Source organism: Thunnus maccoyii, chromosome 13 (genome assembly GCF_910596095.1).
Source record: "Thunnus maccoyii chromosome 13, fThuMac1.1, whole genome shotgun sequence".
Taxonomy (NCBI): Eukaryota; Metazoa; Chordata; class Actinopteri; order Scombriformes; family Scombridae; genus Thunnus; species Thunnus maccoyii.
In genome coordinates this window covers 9,423,023-9,440,721 of record NC_056545.1, presented here as the reverse complement: position 1 = coordinate 9,440,721, position 17,699 = coordinate 9,423,023, and the positions used below count along the sequence as shown (strand labels likewise).

Below are 17,699 nucleotides of genomic sequence, written 5' to 3'. Positions count from 1 at the left end.
TCTTGGTCTTATGTTATAGCAAATTGAATCTTTTGGGGTTTTGGACTGTTGTTCAGATAAGACAGGACATCTGAAGACATCACATTGTGATTTTACATTGCCTTCTGATGTTTTATGTAACAAGCGATTAATCAATAATGAAAATAAGTCGCCGCAGGCCTAAAAATAATCATTAAAATCTTAAAGTCAACCTTTTAAGATCACATCCACTGTCATATTGTGCATCTATTTAACAAGATATGCCAAAAAATACAAAAAAAAATCAATTTCTTTGTATTCTTATAATAAAATCCAATCATGTTTTCTTCCTGTAAAACAAAACATGACGTGTGCTTACGTAGGCTTGAACCAACCCATTTCAACCATTAATATCATGACATCCACCCATCAATCAATCTTCAATTTTAGCAGCTAGATTCATTATCACATGCCCACTTTTCAACGTTCAAATCAAATTCCAACAGCCTGTTTACTTCCTGTTGTGGAAGTTAGACACTCTCGAATGCCGTTTCATCTAGACTTTAAGAATTTGAATAGTAACCAATCTAGAGATGTTGAGTTTGGGGTTGTGTGCATTATGTTGTTGGATCTTGTGAGAGGTCTTAATTGATTGTAAAATTATTTTGAACTATATTGAATTGAAGTGTACTTTCCTCAATTCTCTGTCACAGTCCTCTTCCATAATGTCTGGTTACACCAGCATTTAAACTTTTGGGAAGTAAATGTTTCATGTCAAATTCAACTTTGGTGAATACTCACTGTTGACCAATACAAAACTTTTGTGACAGAGGTGACCTTTGAGGGGACGGAGAGCCTGAGAGTCCAGATTTAGAGAAAGCTATTGTAGCTTATTAGCTGTGTTGCAGCATCCAGTTTTGTTTAAGCTCCTCTGCCTGAGTTTGCACACAGTAATGAGACAGGAGTCAATGGTCCAAATATGACTTTGAATAAACAGTGTGAACTTATTGTCCAGTTAACTAACATGCTTGTTATTGACAGTGAGGAAGCCCAGCTGGCTAGCGTGTTAGCCGTTAGCTCGAATAATCAACCTGTCAGATCAACTCAGCATCATCACCCAGCAACTCTGAAACTCCACCTGATATTTCACTCACATCCAACCGAACTAAATGAACCAGATGAAGTCAAACTAGAGTGGGCCTGATGATCTCAGCCGGGCTACATGAAACTAAAATGAGAATAATTCAGCTGAAGCCAAAAGCTTCATTTCACAGATCCAAAACTGCACCTGATCCTTCAGTCTCTGGCAGCCAGCTGGATTTCAGCAGGAAGAGAAGTTTCCCCAATGACAGCTGGTTTCTGGCCAGAGTTCACACTGAGCAGCTTTTGGCTTCCTAAAAAATACATCAGAGCGCCTCCACACCACCATTGGACTGTCAGACTCTGCACTGTAGAGGTTTCAGGCAGGACTGAGTGTGTCTCACTGGGAGGATGCAGGTCTAGATCATTCCCTATCACCTGTGGTGTTCCGCAAGGATCGGTTCTTGACTCCATCATGTTTACCATGTACATGCTCCCCCCTTGGATGTGTCATTAGCAGACATGTGGTGTCTTTTCATTGCTATGCTGATGATACCCAGCTGTACATCAAAACTGCCCTGTCACGCCTCAGCACCTGTCTCAAAGAGATAAAGGACTGGATGAACACGACCAGCAAAACTAAAACTCTCCTTATTGGCACTTCACACTAGATTCAGTCATCCACCATACCTCATCTGACCTTTGACGGCCAGGACATCCGCCTTTCCTTCTCACTCACTAATCTGGGTGTTAGGTTTGACCCTCATCTGACCTTTGATGACCATATAAGACATCTACGCAAAACCTCTTTCTACCATCTCAAAAAAATCTCTAAACTCTGCACCTCTCTAACCCTGTCAGATGCAGAGAAACTCGTCCATGCCTTTATCTCCTCAAGACTGGACTATGCAATGCACTGGGATCCCCGGCAGGAGCATCCAGAAGCTCCGGTACATTCACAACAGCGCTGCTAGGATCTTGCTGAGACTGTGAAAACACAAACATATAACACCAGGTCTGTTTTCATTGCACTGGCTCCCTGTCTCTTTCAGGACTGACTACAAAGTCCTGCTACTCGCATACAAATCTGTGAATGGACATGCACTTCCCTGCCCGCACCCTCAGATCTGCCAGCAGCTTGCTCTTCTGGGCCCCCAGTACTAAGCTCTGCACCATAGGGGACAAAGCCTTCTGCTCTGCTGCACCACACTTGTGAAACGGCAGCAGAGAACCTAGTCTCTTTTAAAAAAGGCCTAAAAACCTTATTACTATTTTCTTTATGTTGTGTGTTCTATGTTATTAATACTGTAGCACTTTGGGTTTCACTCTGAGTGCAGTACAAATTAAATATATCATTATTATTATTATTATTATTATCTATTCCTCTGCTCTCTGCTGCCGGCCGCTCTTTCTCCCGCTGCTTCTCACAAATTTATTCGATCATGTTCCAAAATATCCTTTTCACTGCAAAAATATCTTCTCTCAGTTCTCTCTCCTGCCAATCAATTATCAGTGAAGCTGAAATCAAAGTGTTCTGTTAAAATGAAAACAGAAGAGCAAAACTATTCAGCATCACATCCTGAGAGCTGAGACTTTGTAAATATTTATTTATACAGCACTTTTGCATGACAGTGAAAAGATTTATATTACAAAACAGAAATAATATCAACTAAAACATCCTCTGAGCCCGCTGAATGTCTCATGATGTTTCTAATGTTTCAGTGTTTTATTGACATGGGGATGAGTGAGGGTTTTACCAGGTTGAGGATGGAGTTGAGTCGTTCCAGCTCGCAGTCGATGATGATCTGATAGTCCTTCTTAAAGTCGAGGTCGGCCAGCAGCTTGATGAAGGCGATTTCTGTCAGAGTGTCCAAGTTAACGGAGGTGACCTGCCAACTCCGCTCTGCTGCCGTGTCCAAGATCCTCTGCAGCACCGACAGACCTGACAGGGCAAAATAAATCAATTCAGTTTCTATCGTTCACTTTTATGTGAATGTGTTCAAGAGAGGAGGAACAAGATGACACCATTAATGGAGAATCTGTAACTCTTGCATCAGTGTTGGAGGTGTATTTGTGTTTTTTTTTTAATGAGTTGATTTGTCTTGTTTTAATTAGAAAGGTCCTCATGTTACAATGGTCCTGAGAGCTCAGGAAAACACAACTATACACAGAAATGCACTGCAAATACAGAAAACACAACTAAATATAGAGGGCCATCGTACTATGCTATTTAACACTTATGATACTGTAATTGATCTTGTGTAATAACTAGATTTTGTGATATTACAAGACAAAGTGATACGTTTCTTGTTAAAAAGGAATAATTTAGTAATAAGAAAAATATGACATTGATTTCATTATAATGTCCTGGATGAAACCTCCAATTTCACAGCACCTTTAAGACAATTTGCACTTGTAATTTAAAAAAAATAATAAAGGAACAGTCCAACATTTTGGGAAACCCTGTTGTTAGATGTCTTAAGATGAACATTAATTACATCTGTGTGTCCAAAACAGACATCACAATGTTAACTTTGTAAGCACAAAGTAGAGCTGCAATTTATGACTATCCTGTTGATTCTTGAGTTTTCTGATTTCATCGTTAAGTTCTTAAAATGTCAGAAAATAGTAAAAGCCATTATAGCTCTCAGAGTCCAAGAAAACATCATGTTGGATACTGAGGAGTGGATTTGGCTTCTTGAACTGAATGTCGGGGGGGGGGGTTTGTTTTTTTTCCGAGGAATCAAACTCTTGTGATGTCTGCTGTCTGCCTCGGGCTGGACTTGGCCTGGGTGAAACTTCAAAAAAGCTGCTTCACACTGAGACGCTACAGACCTGTGATGGTTTTATTTTTGTTTAAGTGGGCTGATTTAAACAAGAAATAAACAAATATTGGTGATATCATGAGTTATCTGAGATGAAATTCTTCTGAATATCTTTTCATAGTAATCGTCTCTCATCTTGTTTTTCACTTGGTCTCCTTTCCTGGGCTGTAATCCATTATTTAAGCAGAGAAACCTGACCTCACACAGGCAGACAGTCAGCAGAAACTGGATACACCAACTCGGCCTCAAGATCAAACCTGGAAGACCTGATGCAGGTAGGGCACACTCTACGACTCCAAACAAAGACACAGAGAAAAATAATCCATCTTCATGTGTTTTTATAATCAGTTCAAAGACTTTAAAGCTCCATTTTATCAATATTTATTTATTATTATTTTATTATATTTCTGAAGAATTCAAATGCAGCAAAGCAGGGTTGGTCATGACCCTCACTGAATCTGAAGATACTGTTATTCAAACAGCGACCCCCCAGTGTGGCAACAGGGAGGAAGTGTACCAGAGCGCTAAGTCTATTCTTCACTTCAGGGATGTGGTCAGCCAAGTTCAACATGTGAGAGCCGGTCTTGGGCTCGTCCCAAAAAGGCACAAGGCAACATCAGTGCAGATGAAACGGCTCATGGTGGAGGAGGAGAGAAGACAGGAGGAGGCAGAGCGACACACCGATGGCCAAGCAGGGCCAACAGACTAACTGGGAGAGCCTGGAAAAGAGGAAACTCAGAGAAAAGCTGGCGTGACATCTGGGAGATGGAGGGATCTCGGTTAAATTTTGTCATCACAGCCACTTATGACCTCCTACCTACACCCCAGAACCTGAAGCAGTGGTTGGGAGAAGACCCTACTTACTCCCTTTGTCAAGCACCTGCACATTTTAACAGGACGAGCATCACCCAAGGGCGTAACCAAGTTTTCAGACAGCTGGGATCAATCCTGGAACAGAGGTGAACCACCACAAATGCTTTCCCACAAACATCAGCAAGAAATGTCCACTTCACACCATTTGTACCAGTAGGTCAACCTCCAGAGCACCAGAGTCCATTGGAAACATTGTGGATACAGCACTCCAGCCAGACATGGTCCTGTGGTCCACAACAACCAAGCTGGCATGCATTGGGGAATTGATAGTACCATGGGAAGATGGTGATGAGGAAGCTTATGAGAGGAAAAGGACCAGAAGTACCACAACTGGGCTGCAAGATGAAGGTAGGAGGGTATGGAAGTGAGGGGGGTGTACCTGAGACGCCAGGTATCACCGCTGAGCCCTCTGGAGATGTCGTGGACTTATCAATGAAACGTCAAAGAAGGAGGGTGCGTGATGACATAACTACACTCCCTCTCACCACTCCAATCCCACTGGCAACATCAAGAGTGTCGACTCACTAGAGGGATTGAAACATTTACAGCAGCAGGCAGCTGTTTTCTGCAAAAAACACAAAGATTTTTCAACTAAATACTTCAAAGAACGAAAGAGCTTCAGAAAGTTTTAGGGTGAAGTTGGATCATTTAGATAAAAAGAATCAGAAAAACCGACTGCTTTATTCAGCCTTAGTAAATAGGCAGCTGTTTGCTAACATGTTAGCTTACAAAATATAAGCTGATTTGTGTGTCAAGTTAAATGAATGCATCTTTAAAGCCCCCCTCCACTCAAAACTATGTTTTTCTTCTTGTTCCTACAGTTGGATGTTTGAGCTTCATTGTGCAGAACGATGTATGTGCAGAGTTTGTTTTCACATTCATCTGCTGAAAGTGGAAAGTTTCTCTGTGCTCACTGAAAATCTGATTTTAAGTATTATCTGTGACATCTCGACTAGTTTGGAGGACGATGGTCCAATATTCAACTAACATAAGTGTGATGTGGAAACTTGAAGCCTCCAGTGCACAAACTGTACAGTGAAAATGGATTTAACAGTGAAGTAGGAGACATCAGCAGTAAAACTTCAGAAATGAAATATATTTACATATTCATAGATTCTGGATTTTTTTTTTTAACAAGGGAGAAGGAGTAGATGCCATTCTGAGGATTTTAACATTGTAATTATACTTTTTTTGTGTGTAAAAACCACATCAGACACACATTATTATTCCAAGCAGAGTATTTTTACATGTCTTAATACGTGTCTGGAGGGGATCTTTAAATCTCTTTTAGTGTTTCTACAACCTAACTAGCAGTTTTTGCTGTGTTTTAAAATCTTATGAGTCAACAGAGAGTAATCACATCAGCATTTTACAGTACACACACACACACACACACACACACACACACACAGATGGACACCGTGTTGAAAAGACAAGTCAGCAAAATTCAGATAGACTTCAAAGAGTAGAGAGAGACACACTGAAGAAGGAACTTCAAAGATACAGTCTGACGCACACACAGCGACACCTCCTCCAGGGCTATTACCTCAGTGTGTCTCACAGTCGACAATCAGCCGACTCTGAACGTGTATGTGTGTGTGTGTGTGTGTGTGTGTGTGTGTGTGTGTGTGGTCTTCCTTTGCTCAGACTTAGAGAACCCAGTTATACTAAACACCATCTGCAACTGTGCTTTGAGTAACGCATTTACAGTAGAACAAACAGTACATTACAGTTGATGAGCTGTGTCATCCCACAAAGAACAGACAATAGAAACGGAAGGAAAACTCAGCTGGAAAGAACAAAAGAAAAATATTGGATGGTAGATAACTTGAAACAAATCACAGTAAAATCTTTCCATAATAATAGTAATATAAAAAAAATTTAAATGTTATTCTAACCCTGTTGCTCAGTGATCATTTTTCTTTTTGTCTGAGCTCCTCGTCTGTGACAGCAGTGAATCTTGACTGTTTGATAGATGATTCAGTCCTCACTGTGTGTCTACATGCCTTACCTGTTGGTACAAAACTGCAAAGTATCCTATTGGTCCGCATATAGAGAGACCCCCCCGCCCCCTTTTGCAAGATACTCATCTTGTTGGGAAAGTTTCTCTGAGATAATATGAATCGAAGGAGAAGAAAGTCCTGATTATTCCCTGATTTTTGTGTGACAAACAGTCCGTGTTTTCATCCTCCAGAGGCGACTTTGTCTCAGTTTTATTATTTTAAGGATATATTCCGAGATGTAATGATCTCTGCTTCACCATCACTTCACTCTGCTGCTGTCACCGTGATACTTCCTCTGTCTGAAGTCTTTGTTCTGCACACGCTCACGTTGAAAAGATGATTAGAAAGCTGGTTTTACCCGTTAACATGTCAAAGAAATCAGTGTTCTCCAGGAGTAAAATCAGGTCAACATCAGGTAAAAGTAAAATCTTTCCATAATGACATTAATATTCAAAAAATTTAAATGTTTTGTTAACCTTGTTTTGAATCACGTTTAGTTTCCTGTTACTTTATGAAAGATAATCTGTCAGGCGCTTGGAGGCATCAAATTTTTGTCTGTCTGTTTGAGCTCCTCATCCTCTGTGACAGCAGTAATTCTTGTTCTGCTGTTTGACAGGTGAGTCAGTCAGCTGTGTTTCTGCAGTAGGCTAAAGACGTTGTTTTCGCTCATCACAAATGTATTTCCTCCACAGCAGGAAAACATGTTACACAAGCCTTCAGACATTCGTGCAGTTAAACTGAGCTAATCAAACACGTCTTGTACTGACGGATTCTAACAAAATCACTATAAAGACACTGGAAGAAACCTGCTAGCCTAGCAACATTAAGGCTATAAACAACCAATAATGCAACGCTCTCTGTAGGAACTCTCTACATTCAAAAAGTGTTTCCTTAATCTGTTGCCTTTCTACAAGTGGCTTTCTCTATCTCTCTCCCTGTGTGTGTGATTATGTGAGTGGAGACAGGTGTGCTGGAGTCAGAGCAGAGCCACACCAGCTGCACCTCTTCACTGTTATCAAGCTCCCTATAAATACCCAGCTCCGCTATCACCACCCTGCTAGATCGTAGCCTCTCCACCAGTCAGTCGCCACTTCGAGCCATTTTTTTCATCCATTACTAGTTTACCAGTTTTCTGTTGTCGGTTGTTTTATCCCTAACTCTGTCTCCTGTTTCATCTGCTCTGGTTCCAGCCCCTGTTTCCAGCCCCTCATCTCATGTCGTCAACCCTGCCTCCCTGCCCTCGATCCCCACTCTTCCCAGCTTCCAGCCCAATTAGCCCCAGGTTCCCAGTTTCCCAGCTTCCAGTCCAAGCCTCAGCCCCTGGTTCCCAGCTTCCAGCCCAAGCCTCAGCCCCTGGATTCCCAGCTTCCAGTCCAAGCCTCAGCCCCTGGTTCCCAGCTTCCAGTCCAAGCCTCAGCCCCTGGTTCCCAGCTTCCAGTCCAAGCCTCAGCCCCTGGTTCCCAGCTTCCAGTCCAAGCCTCAGCCCCTGGTTCCCAGCTTCCAGCCCAAGCTCCAGCCCCAGTTTCCCAGCCTAAGCTTCCCCAGGACAGAATAAGTACTCTGTTTCTATATTCCTGTCTCCTCGCCGTGAGTGTCTGCACTTGGGTTCACCTGCTCCATCCCTCTTAACACTGATGTAGTGAACACATAAGTGTTTAATATCTAGAATAAAATATTGTCTTATATTCAGGCCGATATGGTACATATTTTTTAGCTATGCTAGTGTGGCTCTGTGGCAGTAGTATTGGCATAAATCACAGTGTGGCACAGAGAAAATCAGGTGGGCCCAGACTGTCCAAGACCAATCACACTTAATAGGTTCTGAAACTTGCCTGAATGCACCACAGTTTAATCACACAACCCTTATACATCATCAGAGGTAATGTTACAGGCACCAAGACAGACATTAACAGCGTTGCATAGCCTGGCATGGTGGACACATACACACACAGCTGACAGACGCAACAGCATACTTTTGATGATTACAGCAGGAGACGACGGGGCTTATTGGTATTCAGCATGGAAACTATTTAATTATAGTCCAATGATTCAGTCATTTCTCTTTCAATGGAGAACAGGGACAAAGAGTTCAGTCTGTATGCCATCACTGATGCCCTGATGCCAGTTTTAATCTGACAGTTGAAAAGAGTCTTTCAACAGTACAGTTTGTTGCTGATGCTGACGGGGAAAAAGGCTGAATTAGCAGCCACGTAGACCTGCGTGTCGTTACTACTCGGCACTTGCTGAGGAGAAACTGGTGCGGGAGGAGGCGTCTCGGTTGAGAATGAGGTTGAACTTGAGCTCAATTCTCTTCATTCTGCTCCTCACAACGTCTTTTTGTGACTGCTTTGTTTCGCCATGGCTTTTGTCTTAACCTACGTAAAAAGCAGCTAGCTAGCGGACAGTAGACTTCTGTTCATCTGTGCAATTCGCAGACTGTACACTGAGTGAAAGAGGAAGGGCTGCTTGCAATCTTGCACTCCACAAAAATCTGACCTATCATCATCGTCATATGGTTTTATTTCTATTGGTCGCATAGTAATTGAACCAGTATTCATTGACTGCTATGCATTGGACGATCCAGCAGAAAAGGAAGCCTTCTGCCAAGTGGGTGGCGCAGGCCCACCTAGACCCACCCACGGCCATGTGCCTGCTCTATGGATGTCAGTCAGTCGGTGAATCACTTTTATCAGACTGAAATATTTCAACAACTCTTTGATGGATTGCTATGACGTTCATGGACCTCAAAGGGTGAAGCCTCTTGATTTTTGTGATCCTTTTCAACACGGCAGTTTGAGCTGCAGCAGCTCATGGAGGCAGTTAAGGTAATTTAAACCCCAGATTGCCACAATTTGCATCAAAATCCGTACTATTTCTCAGGGCCCATACCTCAGTCAAACCTAAACACAATAATGATAAACATATTTTAGATTCAGTGTGGCTTATGCTATTATTATGTCTGGTGTTCATCAAGAATAAACGTCTATAAATCCGCTTAGAAAATAGACGCTCCTTATAACTGCAGAACTTGCCTGAGAATCATCACGTTTTTAAGTTTTCTTTGGTATCAAAGTAATCCAGTGATAGTCGTCTGTATATCCGTGTCTACACTGCAAACAGGAACTGATAATAACTAATTCGGCATACTTGTAATCGTGCCAATTTACTATTTATGTCTATGGGGAAGGAGAGTAGCCACAGTGTCAGAGTTTAAAAACAGCTGCTCCAGCACCATCATGAGGTTGACATTTTTGGTTTTGTGTTAAACATCAGAGCTGGACCTCATGCTCTGCTCTTACACCTGCGGCAGCGCGGGAAAAAAAAAGGGGACACTTTGCTCATAATTGCTGCTACAGAGAACAGAGATTATGTGATAACCTCTGATAGGTAACTGCTCGTTAGCGAGTGTTTACAGCTGCTGCAAAGGCTGAGTCTCATCTCTCCACAGTAACACACACTCTGCATGAGACAAAAAAAAAGTTAAGTGTGTTAATGATAATGTATAACCTTCAATTAGAGATACACCCACACTGACAGAGACACTGTCAGTCACTGATACAAAGAGAGAGAGAGAGAGAGAGAGGGGATAATACTGAGAGATGAAAGATAAAAATAGAGAAAGAGTGAGCAAGAGAGAGAGACATAGACAGATTGGAAGAGAGAGAGAACTTTTATAAATATAGACACTAATCTGCTCTCCGTTCTGCATCTAATTTCCATAAACATCCTGCATGCATGTCATTTACTATTAATGCAGCAAGAATGAGGGAGGAGAGGAAATGAGAGGAAAGTAAAGGAGAAGAGGCTAGAGGACAAAAGGAAAGGATTAAAGGAATGAGGAGATGAGGACAGAAGAGGGAAGGAGGGAAAGGAAAGAGTAAATGAAAGTGTTGACATAGGGAGGAGAAGAGGCGAGAGAAAGGAAAGGAAAGGATGGAGGAGGTGATGAAAGAAGAAGAGGGAGAAGACAGGAGAGGGGAAGAAAAAACAAAAGAGGAGAAAGGAAAGGAAATTTTAAGAAGGACAAGACTAGAGAAGACAAAAGGAAAGGAAAGAAGGAAAAGAAAGGAGACTAGAGGAGTCAAAAGGAGAGGAAAGAAAGAAGAGAAAAGGGACAGATGACGGAAGGAGAGAATGAATAGGGCTAGAGGAGAGAAAAAAGGAAAGTGGAGATGGAGTGGGGGGAGAGGAGAGGAGAGGGAAAGACATGAGAAAAAAGGAGGGGAAAATAAAGAAAGGATAATAGAGGAAATGAAAGAGGACAAAAGAAGGAAAAGAAAGAAAGAAAGGGAGAGGATACTTTAAGAGACAAAGGGAAAGAAAAGGAGCTGACGACAGAAAGAGGAGGAGAAGAAAGGGAACACGGAAGGGGAGGATGAGTCCAAAAGAGGAAAGGAGAGGAGAAAGGGAAATGAAAGAGGATGTCAGGAAACGTCAGGAGTGTTGAAAGAGGAGGTGAAGACAGAAGAGAGGGTAGAAGAGGAAAGGAAAGGGAAGGAAAGAGGAGAGAAGGAGAGGAAAAAGGGAAAGAGGAGATGAAGACAGAAGAGGAGAAAAAAGAAACCAACCAAAGAAGGAGGAAGAGGAGACTCCTCAGCAGTGAACCAGTATGTTTCCATCACTCCCAGTGTTTTTTTTTTTTTTTCCCAGCAGAGCTCTTACAGAGAATTACAGCATCAGCCTCCATCTGTCCTCAGATGCTCATTAAAACATCGCTGTCTGTCTGATACCGGGGCCACAGGAGGGCCGACAGAGGGCCGACACGGGGCCGTTATATCAGAATACGCTTTTATTCTGTTTGACCAGGCTCTTCATACGACGGGACACAAAGGTTACTGTGAGGGATCCGGCGCTCAATTCAATTCAATGTTATTTATATAGCAGCAAATCACAATAGAGGTTATAGTTCACATAGAGCAGGTCTAGACTGGACTCTTTAGTTTACGGAGACACAACAGTCCCCCATGAGCGAAGAAGAACTCCCCTTTAATGGGAAGAAAGCTCAAGCAGAACCGAGCTCTATGTAGGCTCCCATCTGCCTTAACTGGTTGGGTTGAGAGAGAAAGAAGGAGGGAGGAGGAGAGAGACACAGAGAAGCATAATAACAACGATAATAATAATAGAAATATGAGTAATAATAATAATAATAATAATAGCAGGTCTGGGTGTCAAGCAGAACTCACAGAACTGGAGTTACATCAAGGTTACTGGCAGATTTTACAGTTGACGACATTTTTTTGCAGGAAAGCTTTTGACGAAACATGGAAACTTTTATTTGATTTAACACAGTTAAGTTTTTTTTTCTGCTCTGGACTATTTCAGCTGCATCAAATACCATCATCTCATTGATGCAGCTGATTGTTTTGGGTCACTTTTATTCCTATTTACAGACGATGTCCGCCAGCTGTTTTAATGCAGCTTTATTCGTGGTTTAGTTTTTTCTCACTTGCATATTTTTTCTGTTCTGTTGTGACATAGTGATTTGATCGCATCTCATTCAAAGGTTTATCTGAAGCTAATCTGAGTGAGACAAATCAAGTGGATGTTTTACAAATTCCCTCTTTTTGTCACTGTCCTCAACTAGGAAACACAAAGAGGGAACTTTATACTAAAAAGACTTATATTAACTTAAAATACATTTTTAAATCCATTTTTGTAAACAAGTACTGTGGTTTTTGTTCCCCATCCACCACATACATCCATTTTTCGCATAGACAATGTTTGTGACTCACAGTTTGAGCACTTCTACAGCTTGAATCATCATGAAACTCTTCTGGTTGAATCATCAGTACAAAAGATGAACAACTGTGTTAGAAAATCTGGTTCTTTGGTAAAACGGTCGAAGGTACAAGACTGTGTAGAAGTTAACTACGACTCCCAAGATGCATTTCAGCAAAAAAACATCCAATCACAGGGCTTAACATTTTGTCATGTGTGTCAATTACAGTGTTGAGAAAACTGATTTTACAATCTGCAGAGTGAATCAGTTCTGTTTTGAGTGAATTCAGCAACTATGGCGCCACGTTTTGTTCACAACTTTTAGAAATAATGGACATAACATGATTTCTCAGGAATGAAGTTAAGATATTTACAACTGGGTGTAATAATATAAACTGTAGGATCATTATATTATGTAAGAGAGTGTTTCTATGTTCAGTAACAGTGCTTCTAAAGAAAAGATTGAAATGGGAATACAGAATGAGGAAAAACACTTTTGGAACCAGCAGCTGATTACACTTTGCAATTTTATTCAAAAGGATTAATCACAAGAGGCGACGAAATCAAAAAAACAAAGCTCCTGACCCTCACGGCACAGGTCTATCATGGTTTCGCAGAAACACCAGTCTAGTGAAGCTGGAGGGCTGAAACAAAGAGATAAATTGGTGTTTACCAGCTTGAACGTGGACGTAGACGTACTCTATAGGCCTGTACGACAGTCATTCAATCAAGTGTGTGTTTATGCTTGTGCAACACACAAAAATGACTGCAAAACAACTTAAAACAATATTAAAAATGTGGCTACTGAAAAACAGATACTGAACCACAACGGAGCCGAGACTGAACCAGAGCACAACCAGAACACCATACAGACGGATCCTGTGGACATCAGAGATGCTTTGCTTTGAGCCAAGTTCATTTGTAATCTAAACCTCTCAGGACCGGGTCATAAAAACTGCCAAAAACATAAAGTCCTCAAGACAAAACATACAAACATCCAACACAGTTTTATATATAAAAGCATGAAGAGCAACACCTCTCTCTTTTTGCTTGCTCAACTTGAGATAAAAGGAAGAAGAAAGACAATCTGTCTTTCCTCTCTGTCTCTTAACAATGCTTGTAATGTGTGCGCTGGTGCGTGAATGTGCGAATATCATTGTGTGTGTGTGTGTGTGTGTGTGTGTGTGTGTGTGTGTGTGCGTGTGTTGCGTGTCTAACGGTGTGTTAGCAAGACATTAGTGTAGTGATGCGGCAGCAGTTATGTCAACCACACACACAAAATCAGTTTCATGTTCAATTACACACACTCTCTGTTCATGCGAGTTTATTTTTTTTCTCTCTCTGGTTCATTTTTTTTAGCAGCTGTTGTCTGTCTGTCTGTCTGCCTCTCCGTCCGTCCGTCTGTCCTGCGGTCAAATGTTTGTTTTATTAATAGAAGGTTGACTGAACAGTGGACTGTCTGGTTCAGTCACATCGACCACCGGAGATTAAACGCCTTGCTCAAAGGCACCTTGATGGCAGACAAGACGACATGAAAAAGCAGAAACTAAAAGACTGCAGCAGAGGACAGAGAAACATGTAAAAGCTTTCTCAGTCCTCTGGACACTAAAGAGGAACAGAGGAGGAGGACGAGCACAAAAATGAGAAAGAGGAGTGAAAGAAGAGCTCAAATTATATCTTCTGCATCCGTGTGGCTGTGAGCGTGTGGGTGACATACATTTCATCATTTGAACATTTTGTCTTCACATGCTCTCCACATGAAGCTCAAATTGTATGACAAACATGTAAACACATCCATGTATGCAGACACATATTGGACTATATTCACTCATTAAGAGGAAGAAAAAGATCCTTCCTCACCAGATCTCCCTTGATTTTTATGTCAATGAGACAGAAAGAGAGAAAGAAATAAACAAACAAACAGAAGAAAGTAAGAGAAAGACAAGAACAAAAGAAAGACAAGAAAGAAAGTAAAAAAGGAAGACAACAAACAAACAACAAACTGTTTGATGGAGAGACAGCTCTACTAGTCGTTACTTGAATCAATAGGTTTCTTCCTCTGTACGTTTCAGGCTCAGTTCTCAGACTGAACTCTTTGATCAGTCTAAGCTGTGCTTTTAGCTGAATGCTAACATTTTACATTAGCATGTTAGCATTTATCTGACAGGATTAATGCTAATATAGCACACTAATTTAGTTGGAATCAAATCCCATCTAAACTCTATAAGGACACATATTCTGCACATTTCCAGGTCTATATTTATATTCTGGGGCTCTACTGGAATATCTTTGCAGTTAAAAACTCCTTATTTATCTTCTACTGGTCCTTTATGCAGCCTCTCAGTTCAGCTTCTGTCTGAAACAGGACGTTTTAGCTCCTGTCTCTTTAAGTCCCGCCTCCTGATGAGCCCACTCTGTTCTGATTGGTCAGCTTCAGGAAGCTTCCTCCGGCTCCTCCAGGCTACGTAAACAAACTATAGTAGCAGGATTTCACTTCTTTTTCTCCTTCTTTACTCCAACTGTCAACTTCTCAAATCCATCCGTACATGTTGGAGCTGAATCACATCTGAAATATGAGAGTGGACAACACATGGAAACACCTTAGCAACCACCTTAGCAACCACCTTAGCAACCAAGGCTATGGAACAGACGGCTGTTTATGGACCTGTGACGAGCTAACATCATCTCATCAGGAAAGCAGTGGTGGAAAGTAACTAAGTACATTTACTCAAGTACTGTACTTAAGTACCTGTTACCTGTACTTTACTTGAGTATTTCCATTTTATGCTACTTTGTACTACTTTGTCCACAACATTTACTTTTCTAAATATTCTTTTTTATTTTTTTATTTAACTTTAAACTGCATTAGTGTATGTAAGGTGCTATGTAAATAAAGTGTAATTATTATTATTACTATTATTATTATTATAAAACATATGATACATTCATATAATATAATGTAGTACTATTACTATTAATCTACCAAAAGTATCTAAAATTGGCTCCACATTGGTGAACTACAACATTGAAATGCCCTTAGATGTATTTCTTAGTGTTAAAGACAAACAACATAATGTATTATAATAATTTAACAGTTTGCATAATGAGTGCTTTTACTTTGGAAAGTACATATTGCTAATAATACTTCTGTACTTTCACTTCAGTAACATTATGAATTCAGGAGTTTTACTTGTAATGGAGTACTTTAGACTACAGTATTTCTACTTTATTTAAGTAAAGGATCTTCCACCACTGTGGGAAAATAAAAAAACACCAAATAAAATAAAACGAGGCTTTGTCTCAAAGGAAGCCTTTTTACATGCAGTACGTTCACCTCAAGTTTTGGATCTTTGACCATGTTTAACATCCAACATCATAACAGGATATGAATGACAGAAAATCACATAAAGCAGAATATGTCCCCTTTAATTTAGTGAAAAAAAACACAAGCCTGGTTCAAATTCTCTGCTATCGCTGCTGGTTAATGCAAAATGCATGCTGGGATACTTGATCCACACAAATCAGTTCCCAAAGTATGCTCGATAAAACGCGAGGAGCAAGAACACATCCGGTCATTTGCAACGTACTCGTTTAAATGTGGATTTTGAAGTGGAACAGAAGGTCAGCCATGATGACTGACGGCATTTCACAAGACCAGACAAAAATAAAGGCTGAGAGGCCTAAAATGAGGAGGACAGGAAGGAAGAGGAGACGAAGGTAAGAGAGGAAGAAGAGGAGGAGGTGCAGAACAAGAAGTACGAGGTGGTGAAGGACTGAAAACACAACACTCTGCTCTACTTCACTGTATCTACAGTAAGTTTGCAGCAGTCAGTCACATTACAGATCACAGGCTTTACTGCAAGGCTGTATCCATGGCAACGAGACGGAACGATAATTATGCGATAAGTCAGAGTTGATAACATCTTTATCTGTGTGTGAATGAGTGTGTGTTGAATAAAGGTCAAAGCAGTAAGTTCATTATGTAATAAATGGCTGGGCTGTTGATTTTGTACACATCTGTTTGCAGTGTCCACACACACACACACACACACACACACACACACACACACACATTAAAAGGCATTAGTGAGGCTGTTTCAGCGAGTCATATACTAGCAACCAAGCAGAAGATAGCCACTCAACACAGTGTTTACTGAGAGGGATATACTGATTCTACAGATAGTAGAGGAGAGGAGAAGAGAGGAGAGGAGAGGAGAGGAGAGGAGAGGAGAGGAGAGGAGAGGAGAGGAGAGGAGAGGAGAGGAGAAGAGAGGAGAGGAGAGGAGAGGAGAGGAGAGGAGAGGAGAGGAGAAGAGAGGAGAGAAGAGAGGAGAGGAGAGGAGAAGAGAGGAGAGGAGAGGAGAAGAGAGGAGAGAGGAGAGGAGAGGAGAGGAGAAGAGAGGAGAGGAGAAGAGAAGAGAGGAGAGAGGAGAGGAGAGGAGAGGAGAAGAGAGGAGAGGAGAAGAGAAGAGAAGAGAAGAGAGGAGAGGAGAAGAGAGGAGAGGAGAAGAGAGGAGAAGAGAGGAGAGGAGAGGAGAGAAGAGAGGAGAGGAGAGGAGAGGAGAGGAGAGGAGAAGAGAGGAGAGGAGAGAAGAGAAGAGAGGAGAGGAGAGGAGAAGAGAGGAGAAGAGAGGAGAGGAGAGGAGAAGAGAGGAGAGGAGAAGAGAGGAGAAGAGAGGAGAGGAGAGGAGAGGAGAAGAGAAGAGAGGAGAGGAGAAGAGAGGAGAAGAGAGGAGAGGAGAGGAGAAGAAATGAGAGGAAGAAAAACAAAGCGGGGGGAAGGAATGCAGAGGAGATAATGACTGAAAATAAAAAACACACAGCAGGAAAAGATCAGGATACCAAAAATGGAAAAATGAGAGATACAGAATATATTTCATTCTAACAACTTCTACTTCTTAGTTTGTCTTCTTTGAACACACACTGCTTCCTGCTGTAACTTCTCTCCACAAAGTGCAAAATCAGTGTTTGAACTGGTTATTTATTGATCATTTTCTTGATCACTAGAGGGGGTGCTGTGTGTTAATGCACAGATGTTGATAGTGAACATAAACCAAGGCTGTTAAATGGCTGTTGGCCTCAGGAAACCCCCCCCCCCCCCCCCCCCCCCCCCCCCCCGCCTCCAACAAACAGTTAATGTCTCCTCGGCAGATGTTGAGGAGCAATAACATCAGACAGACTGCGCCACAGAGGCAGACAGTTACGCATTATTACATTAGATCGACTTCCTGGGCAGATGTTA

At 41.5% G+C, this 17,699-nt stretch overlaps 1 protein-coding gene across 2 annotated transcripts in view; it reads right to left on the bottom strand.

Annotated features, from left to right (window-relative positions):
- The window catches only part of LOC121909881 (glutamate receptor 1-like), a 103,630-nt gene that overhangs the window by 40,973 nt on the left and 44,958 nt on the right, over positions 1–17,699 (bottom strand). For both annotated transcript variants that reach the window (XM_042430697.1, XM_042430696.1), the window contains one exon: positions 2,796–2,980. In XM_042430697.1, the coding sequence (XP_042286631.1) occupies positions 2,796–2,980 (185 nt within the window). The remainder of the gene's footprint in view (positions 1–2,795; positions 2,981–17,699) is intronic.